This window comes from Rhinolophus sinicus, chromosome 6 (assembly GCF_057876585.1).
Source record: "Rhinolophus sinicus isolate RSI-liver-muscle chromosome 6, RSI-T2T, whole genome shotgun sequence".
Lineage (NCBI taxonomy): Eukaryota > Metazoa > Chordata > Mammalia > Chiroptera > Rhinolophidae > Rhinolophus > Rhinolophus sinicus.
This window is the reverse complement of record NC_142506.1, coordinates 56,870,599-56,885,128: the sequence shown is the minus strand read 5'-3', so window position 1 is coordinate 56,885,128 and position 14,530 is coordinate 56,870,599. Positions and strand designations below refer to the sequence as shown.

The 14,530-nt window shown below is 46.1% G+C and overlaps 2 protein-coding genes across 6 annotated transcripts in view; one reads left to right on the top strand and one right to left on the bottom strand.

Annotated features, from left to right (window-relative positions):
* The window catches only part of CAPN2 (calpain 2), a 47,626-nt gene extending 38,133 nt beyond the window's left edge, over positions 1-9,493 (top strand). Inside the window, exons 15-21 of the mRNA XM_074316953.2 lie at positions 707-764; positions 3,034-3,098; positions 4,320-4,388; positions 4,962-5,040; positions 6,238-6,354; positions 6,611-6,669; positions 8,509-9,493. Coding sequence (XP_074173054.1) covers positions 707-764; positions 3,034-3,098; positions 4,320-4,388; positions 4,962-5,040; positions 6,238-6,354; positions 6,611-6,669; positions 8,509-8,532 — 471 coding nt within the window. The 3' untranslated portion in view covers positions 8,533-9,493. The remainder of the gene's footprint in view (positions 1-706; positions 765-3,033; positions 3,099-4,319; positions 4,389-4,961; positions 5,041-6,237; positions 6,355-6,610; positions 6,670-8,508) is intronic.
* A 3,989-nt stretch (positions 9,494-13,482) lies between these two features.
* Positions 13,483-14,530, bottom strand: part of TP53BP2 (tumor protein p53 binding protein 2) — a 136,223-nt gene continuing 135,175 nt past the window's right edge. For all 5 annotated transcript variants that reach the window (XM_088799129.1, XM_019716049.3, XM_019716050.3 and 2 more), the window contains one exon: positions 13,483-14,287. In XM_088799129.1, coding sequence (XP_088655255.1) covers positions 14,246-14,287 — 42 coding nt within the window. In that variant the 3' untranslated portion in view covers positions 13,483-14,245. The remainder of the gene's footprint in view (positions 14,288-14,530) is intronic.

Sequence of the window (14,530 nt, the reverse complement as noted above, 5' to 3'; positions counted from 1 at the left end):
CCTTATGCTTGATTTCCATAAAAACATTTGGGGAGGTGGAAGGGTTTTAAATCTCAAGAATGCAAGCAACTTACAACAGGGTATTAGACTTCCCTGTTCTTTAAAAAAAAACAACCCTCAGCCATTTAGGCCTCAGTTAGCTACTAAGTTATCCAGCCCTTTCTTTCCATAACTCCAAAAAGAAGCCAACCTTCGTCTTAAACAATGGGCCTTGTCCCCTCCATTACACAATGTGTTGGAGTGAATCGAGACACCTGAAGTTGGGTCCCATTCCTGGGGACAGCTGGTTCTAACCAGCTCTATAGGAAGCCAGATCCGAGTTTTCAAAGGTGAGAAAAGCATGCTGAGGGGAGGAATGGTGTGAGAGGACTAAGTCAAGACCACAACCATGGGTGGAGTGGAAATTTATGCTTTATAGTCTCTACAGCAAAGAACTGTTGAATGAACTCTACCGAGAGCAAGCACATTGTATGTTAAAACACTGTATCCAAAGCGTGGGCTGTGCAGTGCCATTCAAAGTGGGGCCTGGGGACAGCAGCAGCAGCCCCTGGGGCTTTTTAGAAACGTGCTATCATAGACCGCAGCCCAGACCTGCTTAATGCACCTCACGCAGGGCTTGGCGGAGCTGCCGTCCATTACACGTTTGCGGCTCTGTCATCATACGGCTCTAGGGACCAATAGTTAGGCTCTCACTGCATCTTCACAGGATGCTGAGATTTCTGCCTTCGAGCTGCAGACAATCCTGAGGAGAGTTCTCGCCAAGCGTAAGTGTCCCCTCCTTGCAAATCCCTCATCCTGCTCCTTCCCACGTGGGAACCCTTCTCCTTCCGTGTCCTGGCTGCTGTGGCTGACCCACCACTCACTCCCCACTCTCACGCAAACGCCACCACCCGGCACGGCTGCCAAAGAATGGATGAAAGCGGCCCTGTGTGATGTGACTGAAGAGAACAAAGGTTCCCAGGGTCTAGAGATCAAAGGTCACATCCAGGTTTCCACTACGTACTGGCTTTGTGAAGAACCACAGTGTAGAATCTGTGACTCGTTTCCTTCTCTGCAGGCACAATAATACTTACCTCTTAAGAGTGGTTGAAACTTGTCAATGAGGTAACATGTAGAAATCGCCTAGCACAAAGCCTGCACTCCAAACGGCAGCTATTAGGATGAGTAATTGGTAAAAGGCTGAGTTGGCCCAGACAATGGGAGCCACGGAGCATCCCCACGTCCCTGGGTTCCCTGGCTGTATTTAGTGGGAAATCATTGACAGAGTGACTGCCAATAATTAGCCAGAATGGAAAAATAAATGGACCATCTTATACTCAAACTAAGGGAATGGCGTTAAAAAGCCTCATCTCCCAAATGTGTGTTTAAATGAGCCTCGTCTGACTGTTCACTGGGAGATATGTCACTTCGTTTGAGCCAACAGGCCAGGCATGTGCTATCAAGGCTCCAGAATGGCGGCTCTGGGCCCAGGCTGTGGGGCTTCTACAAAGAAAGACTACAGCTGGATGGAGACTTGAGAAGAGGCTAGAGAGCTGTGCTTCTCACAAACCTTTGCAGCTTGGAATTATTTCTTAAGCAGAAAATATCAAAGGACGGTCCAGCTCCCACTGTTGGTCACCACTGGGGGTCGGGGAGGCGTGGAGAGAGAGAGACAGAGAGAGAGGGAGGGAGAGAGAAAGAGAGACTTTTTTCCCCTTCAAATTATCACAAGAACTGTGCTGCCTTTGATAAGATAGGAATCCCACTGAGCAGAGGTTTGTACAATATCAGAGGTTATAAGCCTGGATCAGAAACAAACATGCAATGTTGTCACGTCCTGAACATCAGCCCTGTGGAGCATTCTAGAAGTCGTGTGGACTTCAAAGATGGCCTCTGGCCTAACCCTATGATATAAAAGTAAATCCTCCTCTCAGAGCTGAAGAGGAGTCCAGGGCCAGCTGGATCTCCCCCCCACTCCAATGACTGAACTACATGGACCTTGTAGGAACTTTTGCTAACGGGTCCCTTCCCTGCGGGGACAATGGCTGTATCAGAGTTCTTGTGAGTCACAGAACTCCAACCAGGGGCTGGAATGGCTTGGCACGGCCAGCGCTGCGCAGGGCTTTCCCCCAAGGCACGCCCTCCCTCCTCCAATCGGGGAGGACAGGGAGATGGTGTCTACCCTTGAGGCCACCAGGCACAAGTGAGGTCACAGGGCTCTTCAATGTGTGGCCATCATGAGCCCAAGGAGACTAAAGCCTCATTGTTTCCCCACAGATGGAGGGTGGGGTGGGAAGCATCAGGCCACGGTTGGATTCAGCTCTTGCTTCCTCCGTGCCTCGGAGCTCGGTAGTCTCCCCGCCTGCCTGGAGCCTCCAGCCTTCTGTGCAAGCGCCCCTCACACAGCCTCATGCCCTCACCCGAGGAGGGGTCGGTGGCCCGAATGGCAGCTCTGAGATGGGTTAGGTTAGAACCTTTACAAGCACATGACAGAAAGGCTGGGCTCCCCATGAAGTCTGTGGGAACCAGATTCCCACTTGTGACAAGGGCCTCACGTGACCCCCTGCTGAACACCAACCAGTCAGCACTCACCTGGTACAGCAGCACGTGCACATAGCTTCCGGGTCCTCAGGTTGTCACTTAGCTGGGGACACCCAGGCTCCGTAACGGCCTGCAGACAGACAGGTCAGTGAGCGTCTTCCTCTCCCAGGCCCGAGCCGATGTGAACTCTCATGCCCGCCACTTTTCTTTTCCCTGCCTGATGACCAAGGGACTTTTGTCTTAGAGACCCAGTCCTTTATCATTCTTTTATCTTGAAAGCACTGTTTAGAGCCCAGTTTGCCCATGGTGAACATACAGAGAAGTCAGGCCAATGTGATACCCCCTCTGAGCTGTCCCAATGTGGTAGCCAGCAGCCAGATGTGGCTATTTAAAAGAGTTACGTAGCTACCCTGCCAAAGCCTGCAGATAGAGACTTTTTCCATCACTATAGAATGTTCTTTTGAACTGTGCTGCTCTGTAAGAGTCTCCTGTCACACGACTTTGGTCTTCCAGGCCAAGATATCAAGTCAGATGGCTTCAGCATCGAGACCTGCAAAATCATGGTGGACATGCTAGATGTATCCTTTCATGTGCTCTGGAGAACCGAGACTCGGGAGTTTGCAGTTTCACCCCGCAGAGACGCAAACACATTGCCCCCCAGAAAGGCCAGCTGGACCCCACCTGCGCAGTGGTTGTAGGACTGTTGTCAGTGCTGGCCTTTGTGACTAGGGAACATGAGACGCTTCAGATGAGGGAAAATGACATGCCACATGCCCTGGTTACCTCCACAGGCTCAGCACGCAGGCTGCCCAGCGATCCTGGGGGGCTGGTGTGGGACATTCCAACAGGACACCCGCTGTTCTCTGCCCAAAGCAGCTCGCGTTTGTGTCCTGAGCGAGTGTTTCTGCTACTTCCTTTAGGAAAATACAGTTGACCTTGAACGACACTGGGGTTAGGGTGCTGACCCCCCATGCAGTCAAAAATCAGAGTATAACTTCTGACACCCCCCAAAAAAATTTAACTACTAATAGCCCACTGCTGACCAGAAGCCTCACCGATAACATAAAGAGTCGATTAACATATTTCATCATGGTATTATATACTGTAGTCTTACAATAAAGTAAGCTAGAGAAGAGAAAATGTTATTAAGCGAATCATAAGAGAAAATACGTTTACAGCACAGTGTGTATTTATTGAAAACAATCCGTGTATAATTAGCCCATGTTCAAGGGGCCACTGTATGTCCTGCACTGTGATATTTCTCATTCGAGTCCGTTTTCTCTGGTCAGCTTTCTTCTCGATTTCCTCCACGAGCATTCTTCTTCCCAGCTCGCCCCTGCCCCAGGCAGACTCATCACTCGTTTCCTCCTCGCTGTGCTTCCTGAGAAGTGCTGGACAGGGATGGTCTGAGCTTCTAGGAAGTTCTATCTAGCGGGCTCACTGAGCCACTGTGTAGCTCCTCTCACAAAGGGCCTCTTAGAAATATGCCGAACAATACTGCCCCAAGGGCGCAGCCACGAGAAGCCACCTGGAGCCCTCTGTATAGCATCCCGCAGCAACTGTTTGGCAGGATCTGGGGCCCCCACGGCACCCCCAGACCGATCAGCAAGTAGGGTCACGGGGAGCCAGCGTCTGTATCTGGCCCTCCCACGAGCCCTTACATGGAAGTTGGGCCAGTGTGAGAGCTGGGCAAGGGCCCTTGTGCGTGCTGTGGTTACCAGAGAACCAGTGGACAGGACACACCAGGGGACACTGCCCGCATGAACCCAGATCCGGGAGCTTTCCTTAACAGAAGGCAGTCGGATGGGAGCGGTAAGCTGGGCCTGAAGGAGTTCTACATTCTTTGGACGAAGATTCAAAAATACCAGGTACGAACCCAGGAGGGCCCAGTGGCAGGGGTGGCAGGGTCTGCATTGGGGACACGCTGTACACAGACCTGTGGCGCAGCAATTCTTCAGGAGGGCGGGCGGCATGTCCAAGGGGATGGGGCTTTCACCCGCGACGGCGCTCAGAATGAGGGGAGACATAGCCGGGCCAATGCCAAGGGAACAAAACAAGGACTTTGCAAGTGAAGTGGTCTGCTCCCGGCCTTCCCCTCATTGACGGGAAGGGGGTCATCTAAAAGCCACCATCAAAAGTGTCCTGAAAAGGCTGTGTAGCCTCTTATACTTAGGATTTTTAACAGCTCAAGTATAAAAATATGTAAGACAATAATATGGGCCCATGGTAGTTGGCCAGTTGATTTGATGGGCACATTTACAAACCAGCTCACAGAGAGACAGAATACTATTAGCTCTGGAAGGTAGAAACATGATTCTTCCAAAGCCAGAGCAGAGGCAACAGAGCTGGAAAAACTTCATCCCACGTAGCACATAGCACAGAGGTACCTGCCACCTGCTTTGCCCTGGGTCATGTTCTCATAACGACTTTGTATGTTCCAGAAAATTTACCGGGAGATTGACGTGGACAGGTCCGGTACGATGAACTCCTATGAGATGCGGAAAGCATTAGAAGAAGCAGGTAACACTTCATACCTGTGTTTTCTTTGGTTTTACCTATAATTCTATAAATTCTGACACTTCTATAATACATTACAAAGTATGGTGAGCTATGAAGTATAGTAGGTGCTGGTTCCATATAAACACATACTTTTTATTTTCCCTTTAAAGACTAACTGGCAAAATAAAATGCAGTCCAGGGTGCTTTGGCTGCTACACCTTCTTGAATCTAAGTTTCCTTCTGAGCAGACAGGTGGGTCGAGAGACAAAGCCATTTCTTAACAGACTCTCCTGAGCTCCCCCTTTCAGGTGCCGGGCTGGTTAGGCAGAAATGGGGCGTCTCAGATCTGCTCAGGGGAAGTCCTCGGCAGAATGTGCCGTCAGTAAAAGGGACACCAGCTTGTGGGAGACCAGCAGAGTGGGAGACGGGTGTGCTCTGGGGACAAATATGACATGAAGCTATTCATTGTATTAGCTGGGCTATAATACTGCAGCAAAGACCCCAAGTAACTGGTTTAAACAGGATACAGCTTTTTCTCACCTAACATTCCAAGCTCCACCAGTTCAAGGCTGAGATGGTGTGTCCTGCTGTCAGGGACCCAGGCTCCTTGTGGCATATCACGTCACCAGCCCTTACGAGTGTTGCCCTTTTCCGTGGGACCTAGGATGGCTTGCCACCACAACCATATTCTGGCACCGACTGACTGAGACAGGGGAAGGATGGGCTCCCGGCTCTTAAGGGCACACATCACTCTGCTCACAGATCCCGCTGCCAGAACTTAGTCACAAGGCCTCAGATGGCTGCAAGGGATGCTAGGAAAATAAAATTCTATTACTATGGAAAAATTCTATTACTATCACAGCCTCTGCCACATGCATCCAGGAAGAATCTAGTCTCCAGCTAGATTCAGAGCTCAAGAAACAGGAAAGCAAACATGGTTCATAAACAACCTGAAGCAGCGTGACCATGGAAATAGGAACAGACAGGAAACGTCTTCTTTGTTAGGAAGGAGCCAGGCAGGGTGAAGGGGAACAGTTTGGAAACAATGGCAGAAGGCACTGGCTTTACAAAATACACCAAGCCTCCCAGGAAAGCAGCCAAGGGACAAAAGCAATTATAACTGTAGTTCAAATTGCTACAGCAGTTCCATAACCCGTGAGCAGAGCCCCAGGATACAATCTCACCCTTAGCCACCGGCGCTTGCTCATGTCACTTCAGGTTTCAAGCTGCCCTGCCAGCTGCACCAGGTCATCGTCGCTCGCTTCGCGGATGAAGAGCTCATCATTGATTTTGATAATTTTGTTCGGTGCTTGGTTCGACTGGAAACACTCTTCAGTAAGTGGATATTTGGGGGAAGACCCATTTCAGTTCTCTCGGTATGAAAGCAGCCTGCCTTTCACACGGGAGAAATCACCAGAACCAGAGACGTGTCTGCCCCGTTGAGAATGGAAATCCTTCTTTAATTTGGGGGAGGAGGGAAGAAATAATAGCTTGTGACATTCAATGCGATCGGCTGCCAGAGAGGGGAACGAGACAATGTGACATGTGCGGCAGCTCGCTCACGTATGACGTCCTCCTTCTTCCTCCACAGGAATATTTAAGCAGCTGGATCCCGATAATACTGGAATGATACAGCTTGACCTTATCTCTGTAAGTCTTACACCAACCCCCTGGCTCCCGCAGGGATGGGCGGGGATGAGAAGGGCTGTTACTGGGGTGACAGAGATCTATGGTTTACTGACCTGCTTTTTCAAGCTTTGCTCTTTTGGTCTGTAAATGGTTCTTCGATCCCGCCACGTATTTTTATTTGCATCTGTTTCCCATCTATTGAGTGCAGCAAGACACACCTGGTCTCTCCAGCCATAAGCTGTGAGTCGCACAAGGTTAAAATAAGAAGAGGGTGACTGCAGGATCCTCTTAGAAAAACGTACTGCTAATTAGCAAGCATGGGAGAAGACGCTTATAGAAAGAAACCGTTCGGATGAGATTCAAGTGGGTTTTGGGGAAGATCTAGCAATCTTAGAACAAATCTACTTAAAATACTTTCTGAGTAAATTACTTTCCTCCACTTCCTCCCCCTTTAAAATAAAACTCACAATCGTAAATAAGCTTGCCTTATATAATGATTGTGCTCATGTGTCTGGAGCCCCAGCCATGCCCACTTAAGGTGGAATACCAATTCCACACAAAAAAAGCACAAAATGTTCTCCTGTCATCCCAATGACAGAAAGTCCTCTCACTTGGAAGAAAGCCAGCGGGCCTAGACTTTCACTGTCATCTGGCTCCAGGCTACATTTCCTCTCTACCGTCTTTCCCTGAAAATAAGACCGGGTCTTATATTACGTTTTGCTCCAAAAGACGCATTAGGGCTTATGTTCAGGGGATGTCATCCTGAAAATGCTAGGGCTTATTTTCTGGTTAGCTCTTATTTTCGGGGAAACACGGTACTGGGGGGAACTGAGCTTGGAGCAGCACAGGCTGCAAAGGGTGGGTCAGGTGGCCAGTGATGGCTGGGAATGAAAATGTCCTGCACCAGAGGAGCAAAGTGGTAAGAAGAAAACCCTTTTCCTTCCATTGTGAACTCTGGAGGAAGCCAGCAACTAAATTTCACTGTTATGCATTTTAAGTACCTTTAGCCAACTGAAAATACATTCTAGCTGGTTACAAATACAGCTAAAACTATGTAGCCTAGGAAATAGCCCTACCCTGAGATTGCAGTTTAAAGTAGAGGCAATATAACTGCCATACACATGCCAAAGGGAAAGTTTTGGAAACTCCGGCCCCTTTATCCTTCTTGCTGGCTATCCTATTCCTCCCTCCCCAGCTCCCACTGGTCCATGCTGACCAGCTGATTCAGCCCATTCCCCCATTTCCTCTGAGAAACATCCACTGGCATTCCCTCGTATTCTCCTCACCTTTCACAGGTCCCAAGAGAACCCCATCTTCTCGTTATCTTTGCTAAGGATGAGCAACATCAAGAAAATCTCCCTTTCAGTTTGCAGTGATTTTCAGCCTCAGTTGCCGGTGCCATCACCTGCCCTGCTCTGCCCAAGTCCGGATGTCCAGGCCCAGCCCAGGCCAATTCAATCCGAATCCGATCTAAAGTTCCCAGATAATTCCAGTAGAGCCCCGAGAATGAAAACCACTTGTTTAAGGGGTAGGCACACCCCAAACTAACTTCTGTTATGATACCCTGAGGCAGAGATGTGCAAATGTTAACCCACACGTCTGAGTTTCACGTTTCATACATCTCAGTCAACCCTGTAATATGATTCATGACCATCTGACAAAAGAAAAACAGCTTTTTGCTGACGTGTAAAAATCGAGACTCTAAAAAATCAGGTAGAAAAAAATGTGAGTTAGTGCACTGCTATCTTTTCTGGTACAACAGTCATTCAAAATAATCTACAGGTACTCAAATAGCCTTTACTTTTAAAAATGGTCACTGAACTGACATGGTTTGTTTTTTTGTTTTTTTCTTCCTCACAGTGGCTCTGTTTTTCAGTACTTTGAAGTTATAACTAATCTGCCTGAAGACTTCTCATGAAAGAACATCAGCCATGGAATAAGCTTCCAACAGAGAAACTTTATTTGGACCTTGATTATGGGAACGTTTATTTAAACTGATGATTATAGCTGAAAATAATGATACCCTTTGAGATAGCAGAACTTTCGGATGTCAGAGTCCAAGATTTGCAAATCATAGTAGTGAGTCACTTAAACTTCGACAAGCTCAAAGAAAGCTTTGAACCTGTAAATAGTATACACTTTTTACTTTTACACACGGCCCTGTTAAGAGCAATATTAAATCAGGAAAAAAATGTAGGGCGTTCTTTAACAGCTGAGCAAACATTCAGTCACTCTCCAAGGACACAAGGTCCTTGCTGGAAATACTGAAAGCAGCTTCAAGTTTAAAAATGCAGCGGTGACATTTACAAAACAGCTCAGGCAGGGCTCAGGGGCTCCCTTGAGTAAAACAGAAAAACGATGGATCACGAAGTAAACTTGTCAGGGCAGCTGAAGAGGCCCGGTGAGCACGCGTACCTCTGTCCCTCGGGTTAAACAAGAGACAGGTTTTATAGAATACTGATTGGTTAACAGTAAATTTTCTGAAGCTCAAATCTGAGTGTGTATTGTCTCATACAGTGAGGGTTATCAATACTGAGGGGTTCTGCTCTTGGTCAGCTGAAGCAATACACTGAAACCAGGTGTCCAGTCAGCAAACCAGTTGTGATGAAGACAGAGCAAGCTGTTTGCTGCCTGCCTCCAAGCTTCTCGAACTCCGCCGCCTCTAGTGCTTGTGCATGGAGTTATGGGGGGGACATGGCATAGGAGTAACGGTCCACACAACACAAGCTTGTTTCCTGGCTTTACCTTGGGAAAATGCTAATTAACATCGTTATAAAAGTATTGCCTTGTTGCCTTATCTTCTGCCAAATGTACTGTTAAATAAAGAGTAGCCCAGGCAATCACACGTGCTGTGCGGTCCTTCCTTGAGGGGCCCTAGCTGGCCTTTCTGAGCACCCCCACTGCAGCCTGTTTCTACTGTGACAAGGTGACACCTGTAAATACCCATATGGGGAGGAAAAAGGCGTCTGACCTATCATTTTAATGTGGAGCTGTAACATTTTTAAAAATCCAATTCAGAATCTCTAACCATTGACCATAAAGTAGGTATAGCTCTAATTTCTACTGCTTCTTGGTCTGAAGGAGGCACAGGCCAAGTTCCCTGCTCTGCCTGTCATTTGAACTTCACTTTTTGGCCGGCTCCTGCTCTAAGAAGCTCTAAGAAGACACATAGATACATCACCAGTCTGCTGTTGGTGATCCTGGAGGAATCATAAAAAATGGGAAAGATGTAACATGACTTGAAATTGTTAAATGCCGGCCTATCACTTCATAAAAAGATGGGAAGATGGGTTTCCCAAATTCAGCTCAAATGAGTTTCAGTTCTCCCTGCTTGCCGAGTGGTGTCTGAGGGCACAGAGACACGGACATGATTGAATGAGGCCATGACCTTGACTATGCGGTAACCCCCTGGGGTACTGACATTCTCCGTTCAGCAACACGGGGGTAGGCTAGAGACATTCGGAGTCACTCGGGATTGAAGGTGGGCAAGTGAGGTGTGGCCAGGGGACCCGAGAGTGAGGATGGCGACCCAAGTGGCTGAACTATAGGAGGGGTTGAAACCGGGAGGAGAAAGGTGGGCTCCTCCCAACACACAGAGGCCGCCCAACCCTTCTGTGCGGGGTGCTCTGCTGCTCCTGTTGCATGCTCATCTGACCTCGGTTACCACTTCACTTTTAAAAGTCTATTTCAGTCACAGTATAAGAAATAATGTTTGAAAAAAAACAAACAAACATAAGGTATAGGCTTACCATAGCAAATTTAGAAAAGACTGGGAAAGAGAAGGGGCGATATTTACTGAGTATTCTGAGTTTTCCCACGTAACATGTGTCAATGCCTATTTAACAGGAGAAAAATACAGATGACGAAGTAAATCCCCTCCCCCTTCTGCCCTGAAGTCACCCTAACCTAAACCTAAACCCTCCAGCCCACCACGAAAGCCCTCCCTGAATGTCTGCTCTGAACTGCAGTCTCAGCCTGGTTTTAGCCCCTCTCATCTCTCCAATCTTGCTTTCCACAGTATTTAAGCACGTCACCGCGTGCTAAGGTACACTTAACACACACACCCTCGTCAGTAGGGTCCATTCTCCAGCTGCTTTACTCCCCCTTGTTTTTCAAAAATAAACATTCTGCTCCCATAAAGATGTGACTATAGCATCAATTACGACACACAAGAGATGGAAAACGGCCATATGTTCAACATCAGATAAACTGGATAAATTAAAGGATGGAATATTGTGCAGCCATTAAAAATCATGTTTACGAGGCCACGTCAAGCATAAAACAGGAGAAACAGAATGGCTTAAACAGTATGCTCTCAACTACATGGGGAAAAAAATCATAGACAAGACTATGTAACAGAAACATGCCCAAATATTAATAGTGGTCTCCCCTGAACCCCTAAGCTTCATAACCCTTTTCTGTACTTTTAAATACTTCTATTAGGAGCTTTGATATAAGGATATGAATACTTGGATAATAAAATAAGCAAGTAAAATACCAAAAAGGGAGAATACAAACAAATGATGTTCAACGTTTAGGACTAAATAAAACTGACACGATCATGTTTTCCTAATTTACCCGTCTTCCGTTTCCTACATTTGTGCAATTCTTTATAGTTTACCAAGTACCTTCCTTCATACAGCACTTACTATGGTTTCCCTCAGCTGATGTACGTAGAGGCAATGGTATTAAGCTTCATTTTGGATGAGGAAAACATGGTTCAGTGGGGCCCAGTGTCCTGGGCAGGTCACATGATGGGTTAGGTCACATGATGGGTTAGTAGTGCACCAGCCAGGATTAGAACCTGTGTGGTATTAGTTTTCTATTGTTGCAGTAACATATGAGCACAAACATAGCGGCTTAAAAACCCACTATCTCACCGTTCTGGAGAAGTCCAACACCTGCCTCATTTCTCACTGGAGACTCGAGGAGAATCTGTCTCCAGGCCCACTCTGGCTCTGTGTGGTTATAGGGCTGAGGTCCTGCTTCTTGCTGGCTGTCAGCCAGGTTTTTCTCAGCTTCCATGTTCCCTGACTCGTGACCCCTTCGCCTTCAAAGCCAGCAGTATCAGGGGGAGTCCGTCTCACGCTTCAGATCTTGCTGACTTCCCTTCTGCCTCACCTCTCCTGCTCTGCAGGGCTGGTGTTGATTGCTGGGCCTGCCTGGATAATCCAGAATAATCTCCACCTTTTAAGGTCAGTTGATTAGTAAATTTAATTAACTCTGAAAAGTCCCTCATAGCGGTACCTGGATTAGTGTTTGATCGAATAACCAGGTGTCTTAGTCGGCTCGGGCTGCAGTAACAAAAATTCTGTAGATGGGGCGGCTTAAACAACAGACATTTATTTCTCGAAGTTCTGGATGCTGGGAAGTCGGAGATGAAGGTGCCAGCAGATTCAGTGTCTGGTGAGGACTCTTCCTCACTTGCAAATGCAGCTTTCTTGTTGTACCCTCGATGGAGAGAGGGGAGCTCGTGTCCTCCTGTTGGACACTGATCCCTGTTAGGACACGAGCTCATGTAAACCTAAGCAATTCCCAAAGGCCAAACACCATACTTTGGGGGTTGGGGCTTCAACATATGAATATTAGAGGGACACAAACATTTAGTCCATAGCACCTGGGGATAAAAACATGGGGAGGGGCTGTCTAAAATTCTGCCTGCCAATCACTCCTCAGCCTTTTGGCTAATATCAAGTGTAGAAGTCTGTCTACCATACATGTTTTTGGATTTGTATTAGTTCATGTTGTCACTGTTTCTCCATTACTCTGAAAGTCATGGTCTTTTAGCTTGCTTTCTTGCTAGAATTTAGCTCTAAAAATGTATAAGGAAAGATCAGCATTGGTTTTTTTCACTTGTGTCTTCTACGAAATAAAACAGTTCCACTAAGCAAAATGGATTCCAAAACAATTCACAAACTTGGTAACATATTAATAAAACAATGTGTCTACTTGAGTTTCCATCCCAATAAATCAATATATATGACTCAATGAAGAAATGTAAAATATCTTTCCTGAGGTGGTCTCCCTAACGAGACAAGTGTCCATCGGATACCCTACAAAATCTTTCCAACATTACTGATTATATTCCACAAACTGTCCTTTGTATCCCCGTGGCAATCTTGTGGTTACCGATTGTGCTTTCTAATCCCCTCACCTTCCCCCTTATCCCCACCCCCCCTCCCATCTAGCAACCCTCAGTTTTTCCTCTATGTCTCTGAGACTGTTTCTGATTAGTTCATTCATTTATTTTCTTTAGAGTCCATATATAAGTGAGATCATATGGTATTTGATCACTGCACTGTACACCTGAAGCTGAACAATAATGAATGTCAACTACAATTTATATATATATATATATATATATATATATATATATATATATATATATATTTACAAGAAGCGGAGTACAGCATTAGGAATAGAGACAGTGGAAATGTAATGGCTGTGTGTGATGTCAGAGGGGTAGTGGATGGGGGGCGGGGGGTTGTCACTCTGTGAGGGATATAAATGATAAATATCTAACTATTACATTGTTTTGTGCACCTGAAACTAATAAAAAAAAATTTGATGTAAAAAAAAAAGTGAAATGAGGACCCTGAAACAGTCTACTTGTCTCTAAGATCTTTAAAATAAAATAAAAAACTTAATTCTATATCAAAGACCACCACAAAACTCATAAATTGCAAACTGAGAGTTGCCCATAAGCAAAGAAATACTTCTTGCATTTAATCACATTGCTGGGAAAGAAACCGTATTATTTTTCAGCTGGGTAATATATCTCAATGCTTGGGAACCTTAAACAAGGTCGTTTATGACATCAAAAACTAAAACAAGTAAAGAGCAGAGTCAAAAAGTTTAATTTTATCACAATTGTTTTTAAAGTCAGCTATAATCTTGACAAATATTATGGGTAAGTCTATAACAAGTCTCTAATTTCCAAGATACAAAAGGCAATAAATATACGTTCAAATTCAGCCTAAAAACAAGATTCTAAATCTAATTACCTGTAGTGTAGCTTGGTTTCAATATTTCCAATATATGTATAATTCTTAAAATGCTACAAGAACTCATATAGTAAGAAAGTTATTGCTCACTGACTACTAACCAGCAGTTCTTCACTGACAATATACAGGGGTGTGGAACCTTCGAGCCTTCACGCGAGTCCCCTGAGGGCCTGCTGGTGCTGACAGACAATCGGGGATGGTGCCACGATGGCACTGGTCCTTTCTGGTGCGAGGAGGTACAGGCAGGTGCCGAGACACTCCAACCGAGCTAGACATGAAGCTGTTTCCCAGTAGCTCAATAAGTGGTCCTATTTCTTGCGGGGAAACAGGATTGTCACCGGGTATCTGGGACACCTTGACCCCACGGCAGGAAGATCAGCTCACTTATAATACGAGCTCCATTTCGTGGTGCTGAATGTCCTCCACGAACAGCGAGTTCTTCGATCCTTCATCTTCTTCCAGAGCATTCTTCATGGCTTTCGAGTTACATTGTCATTAAAATAAGTCTTCTGAAATTTGTGCCAAGTACAATCATATTACTTCTTAGTGATAACACAGATTAATTTCTTCATTAACTACAATTCTATAAAGTTTCAGGCCAAGCTCCTTTGTCTTGGTTTAATTCTTGGGTATAGCTGTAAGAGAGTTTATAAAATATTTACATACTGTACAGACATGTGAGAGTATAACAAAAATCTCAAGAAATATTGGGGAGAGGGGGTTGATGGCACAGGATAGAAATTAAGCTAAAGGAAGGACTCCTTCTGCCATGTGAAGCATCTCAAGCTGTTTGAGGACACAAGATTCACACTGATTCTCCTAATCAGCTATTCTGCAAGGACATGCGAAAGTCACAGGGTCCCTTAACGCTGACCGTA